At 45.5% G+C, this 21,591-nt stretch overlaps 1 protein-coding gene across 1 annotated transcript; it reads left to right on the forward strand.

Moving 5' to 3' along the window:
* Positions 1-3,194: 3,194 nt before the first annotated feature.
* NMBR (neuromedin B receptor) lies at positions 3,195-19,586 on the forward strand. Its single transcript, XM_081906734.1, has 3 exons — positions 3,195-4,071; positions 14,577-14,925; positions 16,722-19,586. The coding sequence occupies exons 1-3, from the start codon at positions 3,623-3,625 to the stop codon at positions 17,118-17,120; spliced, it is 1,197 nt and encodes a 398-aa protein (XP_081762860.1). The 5' UTR covers positions 3,195-3,622; the 3' UTR covers positions 17,121-19,586.
* Positions 19,587-21,591: the final 2,005 nt, after the last annotated feature.

Raw genomic sequence — 21,591 nt, forward strand, 5'->3', positions numbered from 1 at the left:
CTATCTATCTATCTATCTATCTATCTATCTATCTATCTATCTCTATCTATCTATCTATCTATCTATCTATCATCTATCTATCTATCTATCTATCTATCTATCATCTATCTATCTATCTATCTATCTATCTATCTATCATCTATCATCTATCTATCATCTATCATCTATCTATCATCTATCTATCTATCTATCTATCTATCTATCTATCTATCTATCTATCTATCTATCTATATCTATCTATCTATCATCTATCTATCTATCTATCTATCTATCTATCTATCTATCTATCATCTATCTATCTATCATCTATCTATCTATCTATCATCTATCTATCTATCTGTCTGTCTGTCTGTCTGTCTGTCTGTCTGTCTATCTGTCTATCTTTCGCCATGGGGTTCCAGGATGGCTTTCTTATTGTATAAGAATATACAACAAGGTGCAGACGCTTCAATAGTTGGTAAGGTGTGATTTTGTGCATGACCCTCGCCCCCCCCCCTACTACATCTTCCTTTTCATTGCAATACGACATTGTCCCCACCCGACTGGATTGGCTTCCTTGTGGCCTCATATCCCCAGTGGCCTCAGTAACCTCAGGTGTGGTGCTTGGCTCACTTACCTCACTCTCCTGAGTTCCTATAGTGAGATATCGAGATACCTCCGCTGCAGCTTCATCTCTGCCTCCCTCGCCCCCCGTCCCGCTGCCAGGGATCCAGAGGAAGGGAGGGAGGGAGGGAGGGAGGGAGGGAGGGAGGGAGGAAGGAAGGAAGGAAGGAAGGGAAAGAAAGAAAGAAAGAAAGAAAGAAAGAAAGAAAGAAAGAAAGAAAGAAAGAAAGAAAGAAAGAAAGACGGCCTCGGAGCATGCACAGTCTCCTCTCCACACAATCCAAATTCTGGGAGAAGAAGTCCCGAAGTCCTGGTGATTTAAACCCTGGCAACAACACACTGTGATGGAAAAGGTGGGGACTTTGCGGCCCTCCAGGTGTTCGGACTCTGACTCGCATCTCCCCTGTCCATTGGCCAGGCAGGCTGTAGCCTAACAACATCTGGAGGGCCACGGGGCCCGGCGTTTGCTTTAACCTTAACTACATGAGAGGTGGGGCAAGTCCTGTGCTGCACTGCAGCGAGAGCGAGGCCCGCGTCTCTCAGGGAATTGGCGTCTCTCAATCTCCTTTGCCTCGCACGACTGTGCGGTGTTCAAACGGCTCCTTGCGGCTCCTTGGAGGTGGAAAAGTATCGGGTGCCCATACACGCAATGCAGCAATAATGCCGACGGCAACGAGAGACCCCTCCAAATCGTGCTTAGGAGGATGTGGGTTGAGGTTGGACTGAAACCTGCGTCCTCCTGACCAGGGATGCCCTTTGGAAGGGAATTTTCCTTTGACCTTTCTTTGGCTTAAAAATAACACTGCACGGGGATGTGGCATCGCTGGGATGGCTGAATATTATAAAACGAACGAAAAGTGCGATTTTTGGCAGCCGCCTGGGTACACCTAGGAAGCAGAAGTGAGTAATCAAAACGGGGGTGTAATTAAAGTCATTTCCTTGGCTTGGGGGTTCTGCCCGCTCTTCTTCCCTCCCTGTTATTCTGCTCTCTCGCCATTTCGACAACTCCGGCGCCAGAACGGGACAAAACGGCAAGTCCTTTGCTGGAGCTTTTGGACAGCGCTACGACCTGACCAAGCAACCCTAAGGGATATTAACTCAGAAGTAACTCCCATTGAGTCCAATGTGTCTAACTCCCAGGTAAGACACACCACTTCAGCGGCCCAGTTCTTTATGTTGGAAACAATGTCTTATCTCCATCACCCGTAACACACAAAAACACACAGGGTGACAGTTCGTTTGAATGTGTGGAAATCAAATCCGTGTGTATTTCATTATGACAAATCTGTTCCTCTCTGCAGAGAACGAGGCGGCGGGGAGAGAGAAGACGCTTTAACACATGCGGCGCAATCCTAAAGCCATTCATTCATCTGGGAGCAAGGCCCCATTGAACTTAATGGGATACACTTCGGGACAGGAATGTATAGGATTGCGCAGATGTATGTTTAGGAAACGTGATGACCTCCTCCTTGTGCTGCTTGTGGTCGCACAGCATTAGTCCTGCAGCTGGCAAGACCAAAAACTTTGCTCACACACACCGCGCAAAGACTGGAAAGAATGCTGTCCAGGAACGCTAAGGAAAACTGCAAGATCTCGGTTTATAGTGTCATGCAGATGGCTCGCAGCTTGAACCTAGCCATGGGGGGGGGGGGCTTTGCTTCCAAAAGCATATTCAGGAGTGCAGCCGAGATGGCCCCCGGGGTCCCTTCCAATTCTATGGTTCTATGATGTCCCTGTACAGTGGTACCTCAGTACCTAATTCGTTCCGGAGGTCCGTACTTAACCTGAAATTGTTCTTAACCTGAAGCACCAATTTAGCTAATGGGGCCTCCTGCTGCTGCCGCGCCGCTGGAGCACGATTTCTGTTCTCATCCTGAAGCCAAGTTCTTAACCTGAAGCACTATTTCTGGGTTAGCGGAGTATGTAACCTGAAGCGTATGTAACCTGAGGTACCACTGTAGTTTAAAGCTAAGACGGGGAGAGGTTCCGGAGTAATTTTCAGCACCAAGAGACGGACAGCTCCATTTCCTTGGCCGCCCCCGGACATTTGAACCTTCAAGCTGAAAAGCGCCTCCTTCCGCCAGGCGCTCTCTGTCACCCCGGCACTCTTGTGTCTGTCAGTTTGGGGTCTCAAGGAACATTCCTACAGAGCTTTGCAGCCCAGTCCTATGCAGGCTGACTCAGAAGTCAATTCCAAGGCAGTATGCATAGGATCGGAGCCTGGAAGCGCCATGCTGTCCACGTCTGCTGAGTTCACTAGGGCTTACTCCCAGGAAAGTGAGCCTAGAAGGGCTGTAGCCTTAGACGTGCCGTTATGCCCGAACCCATAAACTCGACCAGGCAAGTCCAGCAGCTTGGAAAACCTTTTGGGGCTGCAGCCTCTTGTGGTCACTTCCCCCGCCCCTGTCGCGGGGAAAGCCTCTGTCTTTAACTTGGGTGCTACGCAAAGGCGGAGAGCCGCCCCCTCCATTCAGCGCCAAGAGACCAAGTTGGTGGCTTTTCTCTAACTGTTCGCTCCTCCTCGCGGAGGCGGACCCTCGCGCGTATAAAGGGCTGGTGTTGCGCGGAAAGCAGGGAAAATAGAACCCGGCTTCTGCCCGGCAGGAGCTGTCCAACCTCAGCTGCTCCACGCTCTGGAGAGAGGAGCAGAGCCGTCCAGGCTTTCCTAGAAAGAGGAGCCGCCAGCATCGCCCAGCAGAATCGCGCGACTCTTTTCGCCTGCTTCACCTCGCAAAAGACCCAACAGACTGGATACCGATTTCTTGACTCAGATCCTACCTAAACAGCACTTACTTGAACAGAAAGCCTTTGGGACTCCGGAGGGACTTCCTTCTGCAGAAGCATCCCAGAAAAGCTTGCCCCGACGGTCGTCTGGGTTGTCCAAAACCTGGGCACTCCTTTGGAAGAAGAGTCAGGTTTGCCTTTGAACACATCGTCCTGTGCCTGTCCGTCTGGGGGTGCGGGAAGGCGCAGAAGTCTGGGCACCGGAGAGAGCCCCGATCCTTCGACGGGCGAGGCTATGTCCTTCAGCTGGACGGGGCTGGGCAGCAGCGCGTCCGCCTGGGGCAACCTGACAGCGGAGGGCAACGGCAGCGGCGAGGCGAACCCGACTCCTGGCCAGGCGTCAGAGCGGCTGCCCTCGTCGCAGCAAGCCCGGGCGCTCTTCATCATCCGCTGCGTGGTGCCCTCGCTGTACCTGCTGATCATGGCGGTGGGCTTGCTGGGCAACGCCACCCTGCTGAAGATCTTCGTGGGCAAGAGCGCCGTGCGCAGCGTACCCAACATCTTCATCTCCAGCTTGGCCGCCGGCGACCTGCTGCTGCTGCTCACCTGCGTGCCCGTCGACGCCTCGCGCTTCTTCCTCGAGGACTGGCTCTTCGGCGAGGTGGGCTGCAAACTGCTGCCGGCCATCCAGCTCACCTCGGTGGGCGTCTCCGTCTTCACGCTCACTGCCCTCAGCGCCGACAGGTAAGACGAGGCGAGGGGCAGGCGGGAGAGGAGACACCCGGGGAGAGAGAGAGAGAGAGAGAGAGAGAGAGAGAGAGAGAGAGAGAGAGAGAGAGAGAGAGAGACAGACAGACAGACAGACAGACAGACAGACGAACAGTCTTAGAGTCATAGAACTGGAGACTTGGAAGGGACCACGAAAGACATCGAGTCCAACTCCCTGCAATGCTGGAATTTATTTTGGCAGAACCGTACAGAGAGACACAGAGAGGAAGAAAGTCACTGCCAGCCACAAAAGACTGAAGGGGGGAAAAGGAAGAGAGAGATTCTTTCACATTTAACCCACACCTAGGCTACTCCTGCAGAGGGTTGGACTAGAAGATCCTTTGGGTCCCTTCCAACTCCACAATTCTACGAATCTCCGTTTGTCCTGGTCGGCGTATCCTGTCTTTCATAGTTCCACGAGAGCCAGTCCAATGGGTGAATAATTTTCCTGTCTCTGGTAAAGGAAAACGCTTTCTTAGGCGAATTTCTGGCCCTTGTTAAAGGCACGTATGCTCTGCTGAGATGGCCATCGGAGCAGGACTTCAAACTTAGTATGGTGGCTCAGATGTAAGGTTACCCACCAAGAAGGGCTGGATTAGAGTTCTGCCTCCCTAAAGGCTCAGCGCACTGGATCACGTCTTGACTGCAAGGGGAAGGGGGTGTGTAGGAGGTGAACCTGGCCCTGTGCAGCAGGTGTGCTCTCCAGAATTCCCATCCATCACTGGTCCCACTGCCTGAGGCTGATGGGCATTCAAAACCCACAGCATCAGAAAGGCACCTGCTGGCTGCCCATGGTCTGCAGTGTCCTTCTCTGGACCACTAATCAACCACAGACGATGGAAATGGACCACTGCTCCTGTGTGGCTGTGCTTATGTTGTAGCAATCCCATTCTTAATTTTTTCTTTGGAGGTGAAGCATCTCTTAACACACACACACACACACACACACACACACACACACACACACACACACAATGTGTGGAAATTGCTGAGGCAAAGGATGGGGCTTGCTCATTCACCTGGCTTATTTTATTTCATCCTTTGTTTATATACTACATTTTCCTCCAAGAATCTCAAGGTGGTGTACATGGTTCTTCCTTCTCCCTTTTCTCCTTGCAACAACCCTGTGAGGTAGGTTAGGCTTAGAGATAGTGACTAGCTTGCGGTCACCCAGTGAGTTTTATGGCTGAGTGGGGATTCGAATCCCGATCTTCCAGGTCATAGTCCAACACCCTAACCATTGCACCACACTGACTCTTGACAACTGCATGAAGAAACATGGCCATCAGTCACAATATCTAAATGGAGCTTCCCTAGTTAGAGGAAGTGCACTTTTGAACTCCAGGTGTTACAGGGGAGAAACAGGAGCCAGTGGTTGCCTTTGTGCCCTGCATGTGAGCATCCGAGAGGCATCTGACTGGACGCAGGTGTAAACAGACTGCAGGACACAAAGAATTAGGAAGGCTCTTACCCTTCTTTCAAATCTGGAGTGCTGTGTTCAATTATGGGTGCCACCTTTTAAGAAGGACATTGACAAATTGGAGTGTGTCCAAAGGACTGTGAGAGGTCCAGAACAAAGTCCTTTGAGGAACACTTTAAAGAGCTGGGAATGTTTATCCTAAAGGGGAGCTGTCTTCAAATATTTTGAAGGCTGTCGTGCATGAGATGGAACAGATTTATCCCCTGTCATTCAAAAGGGCAGAACTGAAATCCATCATTAGAAATCACAGGAAATAAGATATAGGCTCAGCACTGAGGAGAAATGTCCTAATGGTACAAGCTGTTTGGCAGGGGAACAGGCTGCCTTGGGAGGTGGTGGGCTTACCTGCACTGGAGGCATTTAAGCAAAGGCTGGATGACCAAGTGCATCTTGCTCTGTCAATCCATCACTGAATATTGGGCTAGCTGACCCCCAGGATTCCTCCCAATGCTATGATTCTATGAAATATTTGGCTCTTCAATGTACTGGGAATGGAATCTTCCACTCTTGATCTGAACACAGTGTGAGTCGAAATTAATGACCAGAAATGAGTTCTGTGCGATACTCAAAGGACTGGGATATAAACCATCCATCCCCATTTATATAAAAAGCGAACCAGGTTGTTAATAATCATTAGTGTTCAGGACTTTATGCAACTGCCTAAATGCAAAGAAGAATCTCACTCCCTATGAGGCTGGCAGAATTAAGAATATACATAGACTCAAGGGAGAGTGGCAAAGATCAGCAATGACCAAGCAAGCATTTTGCTACATGTACATCAAGTAGGGTTCATCAACAGTGCTGGCACCAACTTGCTTTCTTATTGAAGCTGAACAAACTGTAGCTTAGGTAGCAAAAGAGGTTGCAGCCTATATTTGAAGACACTGTGGGGCCACTTCCTTTGAAAGAAAAAAGTATTTTCCAAAGTAGCAAACCATAGAACTGAACTTTGAAAGGCAAAATAAAATAACATCATGCACAATATATACCACACACACCACATTGTGAGTTAGTGATTCTCCTTCAAAAAAGAACGAGAGGTCATTTATAAATTGCCATTATCACAGAAACCAAGTGTTACTATACCAAAAGGACTCCTGCCTTGTAGGAGGCCAAATGCCCTGCACACCCATGTTTACAAAAGTTATGAATGGAAACCAAGAAGAGTGAAATCTTCTTGCTCCCCTGGATGCTCTATTTTTGACAGCCACATGCTCTCTTCTGGGTAAGTGAAGTATCACCATATTCATAGTATATGGCAACATGGAAAAAAGAACCAGCCCTTTTATTTTGGGGGAGCTGTCTCCCGCCCTTGGTTTTCTGTCAACCTTAAACTGATCCCAAGGGTAAGCTGAGCTGGCAGTTTTCAAGAGGATGGAGGTGCAGCCTTCAATTCCTTTATCATAGTCATTTATAAAGACATTTAACAGCAACAGGTCCAGGACAGAAATGTGCAGCACCCTACTTGTCAGTTTTTTTTTCAGGATGATGAGGAACTATACACAAGCACTCTTTGGGTTTGGTCAGTCAGCCAGCTACAAATCCACCTAACCATTGCCTCATCCAGTCCACATTTTACCAGCTTCTCTGCAACAATATCATGGGGGACTTTGTCAAAAGCCTAACTGAAATCAAGATACTCCATGTCCACAGCATTCCCCTGATCCATTCTTTTTTTAAAAAAGAAATGAGATTCATCTGACATGACTTGTTTTTGAGAAACCCATGTTAAGTCATAGTAATCACAGCATCCTTTTCTAAGTGCTCACAGACCTCAAGGACCTTTCCTGGTATTGACGTCAAGCTGATGATACCCAAAACCTCTGGATCAGAGTTCCCCAACCGGAAGCCATATGGCTCCCTGCCCCCCCCTGATATTTCAAGAAGGGCACAGGTGAAAAATGCATAAATGGGGGCCACAGCATGAGGCTAGGGGGGGGGTCACAGAGGGAAGTGAGAAGTGAAGAGGGGAAATCATACATGTATATTTAAATCCTGATTGGCTGACTATCTGCTTGGCCAATCACAAGTGAGTAAGGGAGTGCCCCACCAGGGCCTAGAGCTCCTTTTTGCCACGTGGGTTTTCTTGGAGCAGTCCTGGTTTGTTTCCAGCAGGAGAAGGCAATTGTTGAGGCTCCCATTTTGAGCAATAGAGCCTGTGATCCAGAACCCCCAGGTCAAGTAAGTGCGGTGGTGGGGTGGCAATCGGTAGGGCTGGGTGAGCTGGAGCTGCTTGTTGCTGCCACCAGTGCTGGGCCCGGTGGGCCTGACTCTGCAAAGCACAGGGTGCAATCCCCCCCAGCATCTAGTGGATCAGGGCCTTTGGATGTTGCCGAGGGGTGCAGGGTCTATTGGCAGCATCAGCCCAGCTCTGCAGGGCGCAGGGTGATATCCACCCCAGCGCCTAGCCAAGCGGGGTTGTCTGGTGCTGCTGACTTGCATCTTGTAAATAATTAAGTGTCTACTCAGAAGAATGTTGCACTGAGTTCAGTGGGTGTCTTACTCCCAGGTAAGGATGCGGCGGGCTATAGTATTTTATCTAGGCAGCCAGGACTCCTCTAGATGACAATATCTTTTTGCACCAGGGCAGTGAGGACCACTTGCTTTTTAAAATTCTCCCATATATACAGAACTCCCTGTGCGCCTTTTAGACTGTATCTGTAGATTTCCCCCTCTGTGTCAAATAACTGGGGTGAAATAAGCGTTGTTTACTTTTTATGATACATGGAAGATGGATTTCACTCAGGAGGTTCTGGACTCTCCTTCCTTGGAGGTTTCTAAGCAGAGGTTGGGTGGTCATCTGTCATGGATGCTTTAGCAGAGTTTCCTACATAGCAGGGGGTTGCACTAGAAAGAAGATCCTTGAGGTCCCTTCCAGCTCCATGATTCTATGTTTTCCTGATTCAACAATATTTCATTATGTTCCTATCATTTTGTGTAATTGTATTTTGTATATATTTTAAAAGGTATGAACAAAACAAAACATTTAAATACCTACCTTTCTACCAGTGTGGGGCATGGACAGAGCCAGGATTTTTGTTAGGGTGGCAGGCTTTTGTTGGGGGGAGGGCAGCCATGGGGGGGGGCATGGGAGGGCCATGGGAAGGAAACAAGGTCGGAAGGGGGGAAAGATTGGGAAACACTGGTCTGGATGGCCTTTCAAAAGTTTTGTGTATTATCCTTATCACAATTCTTCTTACTAAGATTTCTTACCTGTTCTTCACTCTAAGGATCCAATGTAGGTCAGAACAAAAAATTAATATGACGATATGGAACTGTGGTCCCCACTACTATTTTCTGGGCTTTTACCTCCAGAAAGGACTGAAGCCTCCACAACACACTGCACCTCCTAGTTCTAGTATTGCCAGGCAGCCCAGAAGGCTCTCATGGTTGATAATACTGCAAGATGCCAAGCGGTCCAGCTTCTCTGTATACAGCATAATGCAGGAAGTGGTCCTCCCAGAGGTATTTTGTTGCTGTGCAATACCCAGCAAGGTTTAAGAACATAAGATGAATCCTTCTGGATCAAGCCAATAGCACACCTAGTCCACCTTCTTCTCATACTGGCCAGCTTTATGCCTATTTAAGTATGCAAGCACAACCTGATTAAAGAGCACTCTCCCCTCTCCCTGCTCCCAGAAACTGCTTTTCATATTTAGCTAGCCATCTGCCATGGATGCTTTAGCTGAGTTCCCAGCATTGCAGGGGGTTGGACTAGTTGACCCTTGGGATTCCTTCCAACTCTACAATTCTTTGATTCTATGAACTGTCACGTGGGGAGTGGAATAAAGTCAGGGGTATTTTTTTATTTCCAGTTTCTCCTTAGTTCACAGTGCTCAATACAGTATCTCATACTTTCCTTTATTGGACACTTTTTTTTGTTTTTGTTTTTTTTTGTAAAATGGAGAACCAATGTCAATCCAAACAAGGTGATTTTGTCTAACTCCACAGAATCATTTTGTCAATAGGAGTATGAAATTGTCATTCAGCTGGACAGGCATTTTTGCTGAGTGGCATTCACATTATGTTCCAGACAAAATGAGATCCAAAATACATTTTGTTTTGTTTTGTTAACTTTCACTTATATGTAGACCTAATTATTCTTTACATGTTCCTTTCCCACTTCCTTATTAATTAATTGGTCCTGGACATTTTCTGTGTTGCAAGCCTTTTGGGAAAACATTCTTACACTTTTGTTTCCATGCTATTTAGAATTCATAGCCATGACTCATCAAAAATGTGCCTCCATCTGAATGCCAATTTCATTGAGAAATGGAAAGGCACGGAGTTCCACACAAAAAATGAATACTGATTGAACCTAACCACTTCTCTAGCCATTTCACATGAACCCTTTCAGATTATCTATGAACATATACCAGTAAATCATTTATTTGTGCTGGTAGCAGGGTTGCGTTACTTCCCTGCAATTTCCCTGTTCTTCAAAAGTGTCCGGTCAGAAAATGTATTTGTTTGTAAAAATGGGTATACTTAGAAATTAACCTCCAGAGTTTATAGAACTACTCTAAGTAAAGTATCCTGAAAACTGACCATCCGTTTTCCCTTCTGGAGATCATTAGTAAGGGATTTGTTTAATGGAGCCATACACTTACCTATCAAAACTCCCCCATATAACTAAAACGGCAACACTCACAAGCAAGAGGGAGGTCTATTAGGAGGCTTGGGGGAATCCTGAGGTCTGCAGAAGTACAAAAACAAAAACATGTTGAGGAAAAGTTGGAGGAAGCCCCCAAACAGGTTACTAAAGACTGAGCATGCTCAGTGGGTATGGAATGTTCACTGCCTGCTGTGGGTAGGACAGAAACATTGGGTGTGGGGGGGACTTGAATGGAACCTATAACATGGCCGGCTGGAATCTCAAATGCAATTCTGTTGCAGTTTCCACTTGTTAAGGTACTCGACATGCTAAACATATTATGTGGCATTATCTGTTTCTCTGTGAATGAGTATTGCACTTTCTGAGTGAGCAGAAAGAAGAAAAGGAAATGAAAAGGAGACAGCAAGCTTCTTTCAATAAAGATAGGTAATAATTCATCTCCACTGAAGAACAGATATATTTTGCACATTTCATTTATTCTGGCACTCTATGTATCCAGGCTACGGCTCTGAAATCTCCCCACCAATTTGCTTTGGCAAGCCTGTTTACTATCGCAGCCCTAGCCGTCAGCATTCTGCAATATCACAGGGAGACTTTATCTCATTCCTCCTTTTAAATTCTTGTACCTGCCACAGACCCTTTCAACGCCCAGAGAGGAAACATGTCACATGGTCCCATGGCATCAATAATATTACAAGGTTAGAAAACCAGCATTTCCTCCATGACTGGCCTCACCTTTCAGCTATTTGTGCTTGCAAGCAACTGATATGCGGAGCTGACCTTCTTCGCTAGTAATTATGTCTCTAGGAGATAGGCATTGATCTTGCTTATCTGAGCATGTCTGCTTCAAGACGCTTGATTCGTCTCTATGCAATTGGAAGAGCCTGTGCACACAGCCAACTATATCAAACTTTTTAATGGCATTCGGAGTAGCATCCACACTGGGGAACACTGATATGCTGAAACATTTTCACTTCCTGTTCTGCAATGTACCGTGTCTGCTTCAGGGCACTGTAAGGAACTTGTTTAGCTTCTCAGCTTTGAAGTAGTCATGCCAGTCATGAGAAGGAACAAAAAAATTCCTTCCAGTAGCACCTTAAAGACCAACTAAGTTAGTTCTTGGTATGAGCTTTCGTGTGCATGCACACTTCTTCAGATACACTGAAACAGAAGTCACCAGACCCTTCTATATAGTGAGAAGGTGGGGAGGGGTATTACTCAGAAGGGTGGTGGGAATGGCTGATTGGCAGATAGCTGTGATGAGCCTGTTGACGACTCTTAACGACTGCAAAAGGTCTTACAGGAAAAAGCAAGGGGTGAGAAGGTGAAAATGGCTTTGTCATATTTAATGAGATAAGAATCCAATGTCTTTGTATAATGTATAATGTATAATGAGATAAGAATCCAATGAGAAGGAACAGTAACACATTGTGGCTCCTATGCAGGGGGTGCTTCCAGGGGCTGTGTGGGGTGGCTGATGAGCCTTTCGTCTTTTGCCACTCACCCTGCAGATGACATGGTCATCTCCAGAACACAGCAGACCTTTTCTGTGACCTGTTTGCAGCAGTGCAAAGCAAACTGCCTGATTGGGCTTCCTACAGTAAGCACAGGCTTTTCTCTCGGGGCTTCATTTCCGTTTTCAATCTGTGTGGGGGATTCCTTGTTTTGGTGACAAGATTCTCTGCAGGACTGAAAGGCTCATGTTTATGTCATTTATATTTTTAGCTGGTGCAGGAGCCCCTACAAGTTAAGGACACCCTCCCCTTTCCCACAGACTTGACCCAGCTTGCTACACCCCCCCAACTATTTGGGCGAGGGCAGAAAGCATACATTCCAGGGCTAAAGCTGAATAACTTCCTGTTTAATTTGGCCTTTAGATATAATTAATAGGGCTGTGCACAGACCCCTGATGCACCCTGTGGCCCCCATCTGTGGCCCCTGGATCAGACCATTTTGTCTTTCACTGGGAGCCACCCATCCCAGATCTGTCCCTGAAGCAATTAGGGGGCAAGGCTAATGGATTTTTAAAGGGTTTTTATAAATGCTATTTTAGTATACAATTAAAATAGGATATGGAAAAGGTCTGGAGGGATTACACCAGCATTCTGAGGGATCAGATACTCTATAGAGAGGGTGGGAAGGAGAGATCTGGCAGGAAAGGCACCCACCCCCCATTTCTGCACAAAGATGCAGCCATCCAGTAGGCTTCTCTTTCGTCTGGTTTCTCTGTATTCTTTTCGTTTATCCCTGCTTCTCCTCCCTGCTTGATGCCCTGCCACATGACAGCCCTGGATGGCTATGAGCTTGTTGGTTTGTAGTGCGGGAAGGAGAGAAATAAGGAAGAATCGGACTGAACAAAGCCGGCAACCATGGACCCTTGAATTCCACTCCAAGCCCTGAAAGAGCATGCACATTTTATGGGGAGTGAAACACTGCCTCAACCAGCCTTGAACATGGCACAGTTCCCTCCAAATAAGCCCAGTTTGTCTCAGGTTTAGGGCCTTGGCTGAATTAGGGCTGAACACAGCCCTAATAACTGAAGACATAAGAGCATCTTTTATGGCTACTATCCCCCCACATGTACAGACTCCACAGTGCTCAGACATTCACCACAGATCAAACAGTCCAGTCCCTTTGTGTAATAAAATGGCATTTGTGCCTGTCGCATGCATATTGTCGCCCGGCCTTAGAACCAGCACGTTAGCCAGAAATTTAAGTCTCCCCTTCTCAGTGGCGTAGCATGGGTTGTCAGCACCCGGGGCAAGGCAAGTAATTTGCGCCCCCTAACCCGTGGATTTGCGTCCCCTAACCCGTGGATTTGCGCCCCCTAACCCATGGATTTGCGCCCCTAACCCTAACCCCCAGATGTTGCGCCCGGTGCGGCTGGCCCCCCCCTGCACCCCCCACGCTACGCCACTGCCCCTGCTATTCCTAAGTGGTGCTCTTGGATAAGCATACAACTCTTGACAGAGTTCTTATTTGGCTTTGTATGGCACCAGAGCATCTCTCCTGTGAGCATGCGAGATTTTGGAGCCTGTGTTTTTTCCTCTCTCCCACAACGCTCTGCAAAGGGCTGTCTAGATTTACATGGGGATTTAGACTTACTAAGGGGATTTCCTAATCTAATCAACATGCTTATCGGTTAGCACAATGGTTAATAAAAGGAACAAATCTCCAGCTCCAAATTCCTGGACATCATTAATCATATCTGTTACCACTGGGAAAGTGTTTAAAAATGTATTTGTTTTTGTTTAAAAGCAAATAAAAAATGTGAGGAAGAAAAAGAAAAGAATGCTTGAAGGCACTTGCTGCTTGAGGGCTGAAGACAAATAGTTTTCATTACACTTGCCAGACTGGGGTAGAAATAATTGCAGAGGGCGGGGGAGCTTGTCTCTGTTATGTGAAGCTGAAATGCATGTCCTTAGGGACCAATTTACGGATCAACTGGGGTTAGTCCTCCATGTAATGAATTTTCATGAAGGGTTGCGATGGCATTATTTCAACATCCTGAAGTGAGTCAAATGCCAACTGTACTATTGGCGTTAGCTGTGCTAAAGGGAAACTAGTTATAATGTTTGTATTTAATTTAAAAAGGATTAATTTATAAAATAAAATGGATAAGCAGGAGATCAGGGCTAGTTGAACATTGTGTTCCATGATGTCGACATCTTCTCCCCCACTCCCAAATGTGGGAAGGCTGTCAGAAGATACTCAGTGGTGAAGAGGTGGCACTCTGCACATGTTCATAGTTTCCAGGGGAAGGGTTGTAGCTCAGTGGTAGAGCCCCTGCTTTGCAGGCAGAAGGTCCCTCGTTCAGTCCTTGGCCTCTCCAGGTTCTACTGGGAGAGATCCCCACCTGAGAGCTGCTGCCAGTTAGTGCAGACAATGCTGAACTGGTGGACCATGGTCTGAGCTTCCTTTGTCCTACTATACTGTATTATTATTTCACAAAGGCATAGACCTTGGTAATTTTGGTAGCATGGCACCCTGTCTGAGGCTGAAATTTGGAACCCCCAAATGAGTTTTCTTAATGATGGATATTCTCAGTCTTGTGCCTCTTTGACTTGGTGCCCTGTGTGGGAGAACCACCCACATCCCCCTTATATCCAGTCAATTAGACCCTTCTATACATTACTAAATGTGGTGACTACATGTCTTTTCTGTAGCCAGTCACTTGTTCATTTGTTGCATTCTTCCCTGTGTCTTTCTCTGCTTCCAATTCTGCCCGCTTCCTGCAATACAGAAGCAGATGGGGAATGTCTCGTCAGGTCTCTTGAATGGACATACGAGGCTCCTATTTGTTAACTGCAGGAAGCCATCTCCTTTCAATAAAAGCTGCATTCTTTGAGAAAGAATTGACTCTAATTTTCCCTCATACGCTTTTAGGTACAAAGCAATTGTCAATCCAATGGATATTCAAGCACCCAACGCAGTCCTGTGGACCTGTATCAAAGCTATTGCCATCTGGATAATATCCATTCTGCTAGCAGTTCCTGAAGCAGTATTCTCTGAAGTAGCAAACATCAACGACGCAGATAACGTCAGTTTCACAGAATGCATACGGTATCCCTTGAAGGATGATTTGCATCCAAGGATCCATTCAGTGATGATACTTTTGGTATACCTCCTTATCCCGCTCACCATCATTAGTGTTTACTATTACCATATTGCAAGGACTTTAATTAAGAGTGCACATAATCTGCCTGGAGAAAACAGTGCACAATCTAAAAGACAGGTAAGTGGCCCATATGTAAGCTAGAACCTCTTATGGTCATGCAAGCCAGGCACGTATTATTTCAAAGTACTAAGTGGTTACTAAGGTATTCCTACTTATATTGTTGCTCATATATTACCCCTGAGAGCCAACTCCCTCTCCACCATCAACTCGGCTTGAGAAATACTGCACCACATTGACTGTCTGCTGAATGCCAATGAAAGAAGGATAAAAATATTTGCTCAAGGCAGAATTCTTGCCGGACTTTGTAATTTAGACTAGTCTGAACCTGTAATGGATTTTCACGGGTTCCTGTAGCTTCCATTGCAGGATTTGCCTGGGTATAATGTGATCCCCCTCGTGCCTAAGCCCTGCACAGCAATGAAATTATATTCTGTGTCAACATCAAGAGGCTTCTGCAAAGGTCTAGCAGGGCTCCTAGATGTCAGGGCCCCCCTGGATTCCAGTTATATTCTGGTTTGGAGCCCATTACTGATTGTGTTTCAGATTTCTCTGCTGCACTTTTCCCTACCCCAGCTAATAAGATACACAATAGTTGTTGCTTTTTACAAGTCTGAATTACGTGTTTAATGAGAGGAGTAGATATTCCTTTAGTAATGGTGATTGGTTTCATGAAAATGAAAACAGATGGAGTAGGCAATTTATACAGCCCTAAGGGAAGCATTGGAAATAGATCACAAACCAGTGGACTGTAGATAATTTGCACACAGCTATTATAGGCTACTGCTTTGAGCGCTCTTCATTAGAAGTAAAGTCCACCCAAATCAATGTGTCTTGTACCAAGAGGAATGGCTGTGGAATAATGTATTTGGACAAATACAATTTGCATGAAATTTGTATAAAATTCTCATATTTGTGAACAAAGTTAATATAAGACTATAGTTATTAGTAGAATGTGCTGCACTATTCCACAATAAAAAAATTGCAGGACTTCACTTTTTTGGAGCTATTTAGGCCAATGGAAAACTATCCTGTAAATGGCAAGAAACCCTCAGAAAAGGGCTATTTCTTTACCTTTGTCCCTCTACTGAGTTCTCATCAGTCTATAATCAATTGTTGGATGGTCCAGTGCTGCATACACAGTGATTCGTGTCTAATTATGCCTCTGTGTGTCTCCTCTAATGCAGACTTCTTCATTTTTGGGTTCCCAGGTGTTGGACTCTCAACTTGCATCATCCATGACCATTCTTGGGGGTGATGGGAGTTGTAGTCCAACAATATCTGGGGGCCCAAGGTTGAAAATGTCTGCTCTAACAGAAGTTTGGCAGAGGGTGTGCTTTGACCTTTTTGGGATGGGTGGAAGAACTGCATCAAAGGATGCCCCATGCTCCCTTTTAACAGGCAGTTGGTGAAATTAAAGATACAGTCCTTGAACGCCTTGGTACTTGTCTGTTTTGGCTCCCAAACGCCGCAAACCTGGAAGTAAGTGTTCCAGTTTGAGAACATTTTTTTGGAAGCCGAACGTCTGACATGGCTTCTGTGGCTTCCAATTGAGTGCCGGAAGCTCCTGCAGCCAATCAGAAGCCACGCCTTGGTTTTCAAACTTTTTGGAAGTCAAAAGGAATGGATTCCGTTCAAGAACCAAGGTATGACTGTACAGTAGGATGATACAAAGTAGAATATGCAGCTTAATGTATCTGTACCTGAAAACATCTTAGAATTTATTAATGCAAATGGGTTTCATTGGCTTCTGATGCTACTCACTTTACTAACTGTATCTGAATGCATTGTGAAAGCTCATGTGGAGCATAACATTGTACTGTGACTGATTATTTCTGCTCACTTCTTCTTTTTAGATGGAAACACGAAAGCGCCTGGCCAAAATTGTGCTGGTCTTCGTTGGGCTTTTTGCAGTATGCTGGTTGCCTACCCATGTCCTATACATGTACCGGTCCTTCAACTACATGAAGATCGACCCATCACTTGGCCATATGGTTGTTACACTGGTAGCCCGAGTGCTCAGCTTCTGCAATTCTTGCGTAAACCCATTTGCCCTCTACTTCCTCAGTGAGAGCTTCAGGCGGCATTTCAACAGTCAGCTTTGCTGTCGCATGATGCCTCGTCCACAGAGATCTGCCAGCTACCTGCACAGTTCCTCGGCCATTCGAATGACTTCAATGGAGAATGCTAGGAACACTGTTACCATGACAACATTACTGAATGGACACAGCCCAAAACAAGATATAGCATTGTGATTTAACCAGTGCAATGAATGAGCTTGGAATGAGCTGGGTTTAAGCTATATATTTTTGTTGCCAATCAAAATTCCTTAAAACAGATAATTGATGAGCGGTCCCTGATACAGGGATGATTGTTTTGAAATTTATCTTCATGTTGGTTTTGTAGGAATTAGGAATACTAATCCTCACTTAAAAAGGTATTTGGTTGGTTGGAATTGCTGAAGATAAAATAAGAAAAATGCACACTATAAAAAGAAACATGCATGATAGGTTGTTTTTTAAGAAATGAAAAAGTACCGATTTACTTAAATGATAACTTGAAGGTGGGGACGCTTTGGAAACTGTGGCTGGGTTTAACATCTTCTCACAAAAGATTATCCTTTCAATCCAGAAAATAAGATATGTATACTCTGTTAATGTGCATGTATATCAATTTGTAGCTTCATATAGCTATGCTTCTCCAGTCACCATTGAACGTAATACACATATCTAACGAGGATGGGAAAATACATCCTGATTCAGGTCACAAGACATGTAGAACAAAGCAGGATTAGAGATGAATCAGTGCCTATATATGCAAACGGAACAGCTACATATTATGCACGGTTAGGTTAGGTAGCACTGATAAATTAGGAACATGCACTAGGATTAATGGCTCTTGATTCTGCCTATGGGGCACAGTGTTAACCGGCTTCCAATGTCATCATAAAGGCTAATTCTTCTCACCCACTGCACATACTAAGATTTTAGGTGTATCCAACAGGCATTGCAGTGGACAACAGGTGAAGCAGTTTGATCATTTTTCCAGAAGGCTGGATTGCCTGACGGCTACAATGAGTTGTGCAAGCTTTTTATAACACCTCAGCTTACAAAAAATCCACACCACTCATTATTTCACTTTGCTTCATTTCTCTGGCTTGCCAGCTCCTCGTCCTTCCAACCTCATCTGATACCATCACATGCTTTATTTGTTTTACTGCATTATGTTTTGCACCAGAGAGCAGTGAACAATGAACAATGAAAGAATGAATAAATGGATGGTTATAAATAATTCATTGAGAACAACGCTGTTAAGTGTACCTAACTCTGACAAACAGGCTCCTCTGTTGCGACGCAGGTCATTTCATACGTGCGTCATTTTTCAGAAAGTCTACGGCTCTTTTTAAGGCCTTAAAACTTTAAATGCCTCTTCCTCTGTGTTCCATTTTAAGCAATGTCAAATCCCTCCTTGGTGTTCCTCCCCATCTCTTAGACGAATAGTCCCATATGCTGTTGGTCAGAAAGGATTGTGGCATGTAACCATTCTTAGCGTGCTGAAACTATCAGGCAACCTCAGAACACTAGAAAGTCTCTTCTTCTCAAAGACACTTGGTGGACTCAGCACACCGATTGAAATTAGAGCTCTTCTCACCACAGGATCCCATCTATAGCAATGTTTTGCAATATCTCCAGTGGACAAAATTGCACAAAGCAGCTTTTGTGCTAAGGCAATTTATCTCACCTCTCAGCCCTAAATCCATCCATCTCACTTTTTAGGGCTTGCCAAGTCCTCTGAATCTGCCCCAATACCTTTGTCTCTTCACTATCTTTGTCAAATTCCTCTGCATTTATTCCACCTCTTCTGGTAGCCTCTATCTCACTAGCAACTCCATTGATCTCGACTCCTTTTCCTCTAACCTCCACTCAGCACAAGGGGCTGGAGTCAGTAGGGGGATGCAGTGTTGAGGTGGGACTGCTGGAGGGGTATGGCATCAATGGAGGGATGGGGCCAGTGGAGGAGCATGGCATCAGTGTGGGCCTAGCAACACCCCAGTTCATTTTCTCCTCACAAAGCCCCTTTATGTGTATAAAACACACAGAGGATTTCAGTTGTAAACAGCAGCATTTTTGAGGTCAATTACACACATGTCATTTCAGAATTGGGATGTTGCCAAACATTTCTGGCCAGAGTGTTCCTTGGTGAAAGCAGCATCTTTAATAGGAAAGAATGGCCAGCTTTAATGATTGGCATTTATTACTTCTTTCATTTTCTATGGCCTGATCAGCATGAGCAAAGTTCTTCCCATGGATGGATGGAGCACGAGCTAAAAGGGTGCAAAGTATGATGAGGGTAGAAGAGACTGAAGAGGTGTGACCCTCAGATCTTGGCAGAAGACAAAAACACAACAGCAACCAACATTGTCACAGCTGTGCGCTTATAGCTCCTTGTGGACAGGAAATGAGCACATCTTGACTGCATTGAACTGCAAACATCTTGTCCCAAGTTCAATGTGAGCAAAATAAATGGGTTTTCCATGCTGCGTGACATCTGTGAATTGCCCTGAAGTTCTATGGAAAGTTTTTAATTGTTGTGTTGGTATAAAATGGTGTCTTGTCTTTCCCCATCACTGTAGCTTGTGGTTCAGTAAAGTTTGTCAATGTTCAGATTTATTTGTGAGCTGACTCTATATACTAATAATAATAAATTAAGCATGGATGGACTGTTTTCTATTAGCAAGTTTGCTACAACACACACACACACACTTAATAATCCCCAATCTGGAAAGATTTAGTTGCGCTTAAGGCTGAAATCCTATGCACTGTCTTGAACAAAGTGGGACTTACTTCTGAGTACATGAGTAAACATGCATAGCGTTGAGCTGCATGGCCCACTGAAGACAATGTGATAAACCTGCTGCAGCTAGAGATGCTGGATGCTTGGGTCCAGTTATAAGTTTCCAGGTCTCCTCTCAGAGGAGAAATGATCATAATGGAGCCCCTCAGACCATGCAAACTCCTTTCCCTTATCCAACAATGGCAGCAACAGCAATGTTCATGGAAAGAGGCAGGGAGAGCTGATCTCTTTTTGCTTAGCCTCTAATGCACCAATGCGAGAGGTGGGGGAATGCTGGATCTAGACACATCAAAGAAACATTTCAGTTAAATGCATTGTAAACTAGGGTTGCCATATTTCAAAAACCAGGACACCCCGAAAGTTGTTATTTTAGGAAGCCCTGTCTAAACTTTGTAGGAGGTTGGCAAAAACAGAACTCACAGCGCCATCTGTGTCACAGTGTGTGGCGTTCATATGGAGCTCCCGGTTGTCTCATGGACTATTGACCCATACACCACTAATCCACTGCCACCAACCAGGTCCTCCCCGGTAAAATCACTTAGTCTCAGCCAGGTTCTCAAGGTAACAAAGAAGAGTGTAGTTTACTGGAGACACAAACAAATGTTAACTGCATTCCAAACGTTGTTACTCTTTACCTTCTTAGTCTTATTTTATCCTGTCTCTATCTCTTCTATCTCCCCTCACACAAGAACCCACTGCACTAACTGTCTCTCTATTTCCAACTGCCTGCCAACCGCTTTTCCAACTGCCTTTCCCAACCAACCAACCCACTAAAACCAACCAACTACCCACCATCAACTAACTCAAACCTCGGGCTAAGCCCTTTTATAAACAGGTAGGCTCCGCCTCCGGCTTCCCTATTGGTCTACATTTTTAACCCTTTCTCTCCCTGCTGTACAGACAGTTTCTAAATGAACGGGCAAACGCCACACAGTGTTATAGTGCATAAACAACGTATATAAAGAACTTTTTCCTGGCCAATGTAGCTGAGTGCCCAGATTTTGGGAGCTTGCCACAAATGATTAAAATCTAGGCCTAACAACAATTAAAATTTGCACACCTTCAGACATCACTAGTACAGGTGCTAGGGCTGGTCCAATGCATTTTGCTGCCTGAAACATCACCTCCTGTTCCATGTGCAGAAGCTGACCAGACTGGCTGCTGAATCTGCCAATTGGTCAGTGTGTGGGGTTCACCTAATGAGCCCCGTCAGTGGAAGCCCTGAGCAAGGACTTCTGCTTGTGCAATGAGGCTTCCCTTTTCTCCTCTCCCTGAGTGCCCCAAAATTGGCTGAAGGGGAGTGTCAGCAGAATCCTCAGAGCAGCACATGGAATAAAGAGACGGGAGGGGGAATCAATCTGTATCGTATAGTTGGAAAAGGTTCATCAATGGACGACCAAGGGAATGGAGCTTTCTTCCGCTATGAAGAAAGGTTGCAGAATTCAGGACTTTTTAGTTCAGAGGAAAGGCAAGTAAGAGGCGAGAAGACAGAAGTTTATAAAATTATGCATGGCATGGAGTAAGTGACTAGAGAAAAGTTTCCCCCTTTCATAACACTAGGACTCATGGACATCCAACGAAGCAGAGTGTTGGAAGATCCAGGGCAGATAAAAGAAAGGACTTCACCACACAGCACAGAGTCAAAGGATGGTACCTGTTCCTTCAAGCAGCAGTGATGGCCACCAGCCTGGGAGGGAGCAAATCCTATCAACTCTGAATGATAGGATTCTCAGGGTCGCAATTCATTTATTAGCCATTTGACAATACAGTAGTTATCTACTTTTTCTCCATATATTATATTTCTGTAAGAAAAATGGTCGTCATGCTGTAATATCAACTTCATGCATGGTGACAGAACAGCAGGCAAGCTAG

Source organism: Podarcis melisellensis (assembly GCF_964234715.1).
Source record: "Podarcis melisellensis genome assembly, chromosome: 3".
In the NCBI taxonomy this organism is placed as follows: domain Eukaryota; kingdom Metazoa; phylum Chordata; class Lepidosauria; order Squamata; family Lacertidae; genus Podarcis; species Podarcis melisellensis.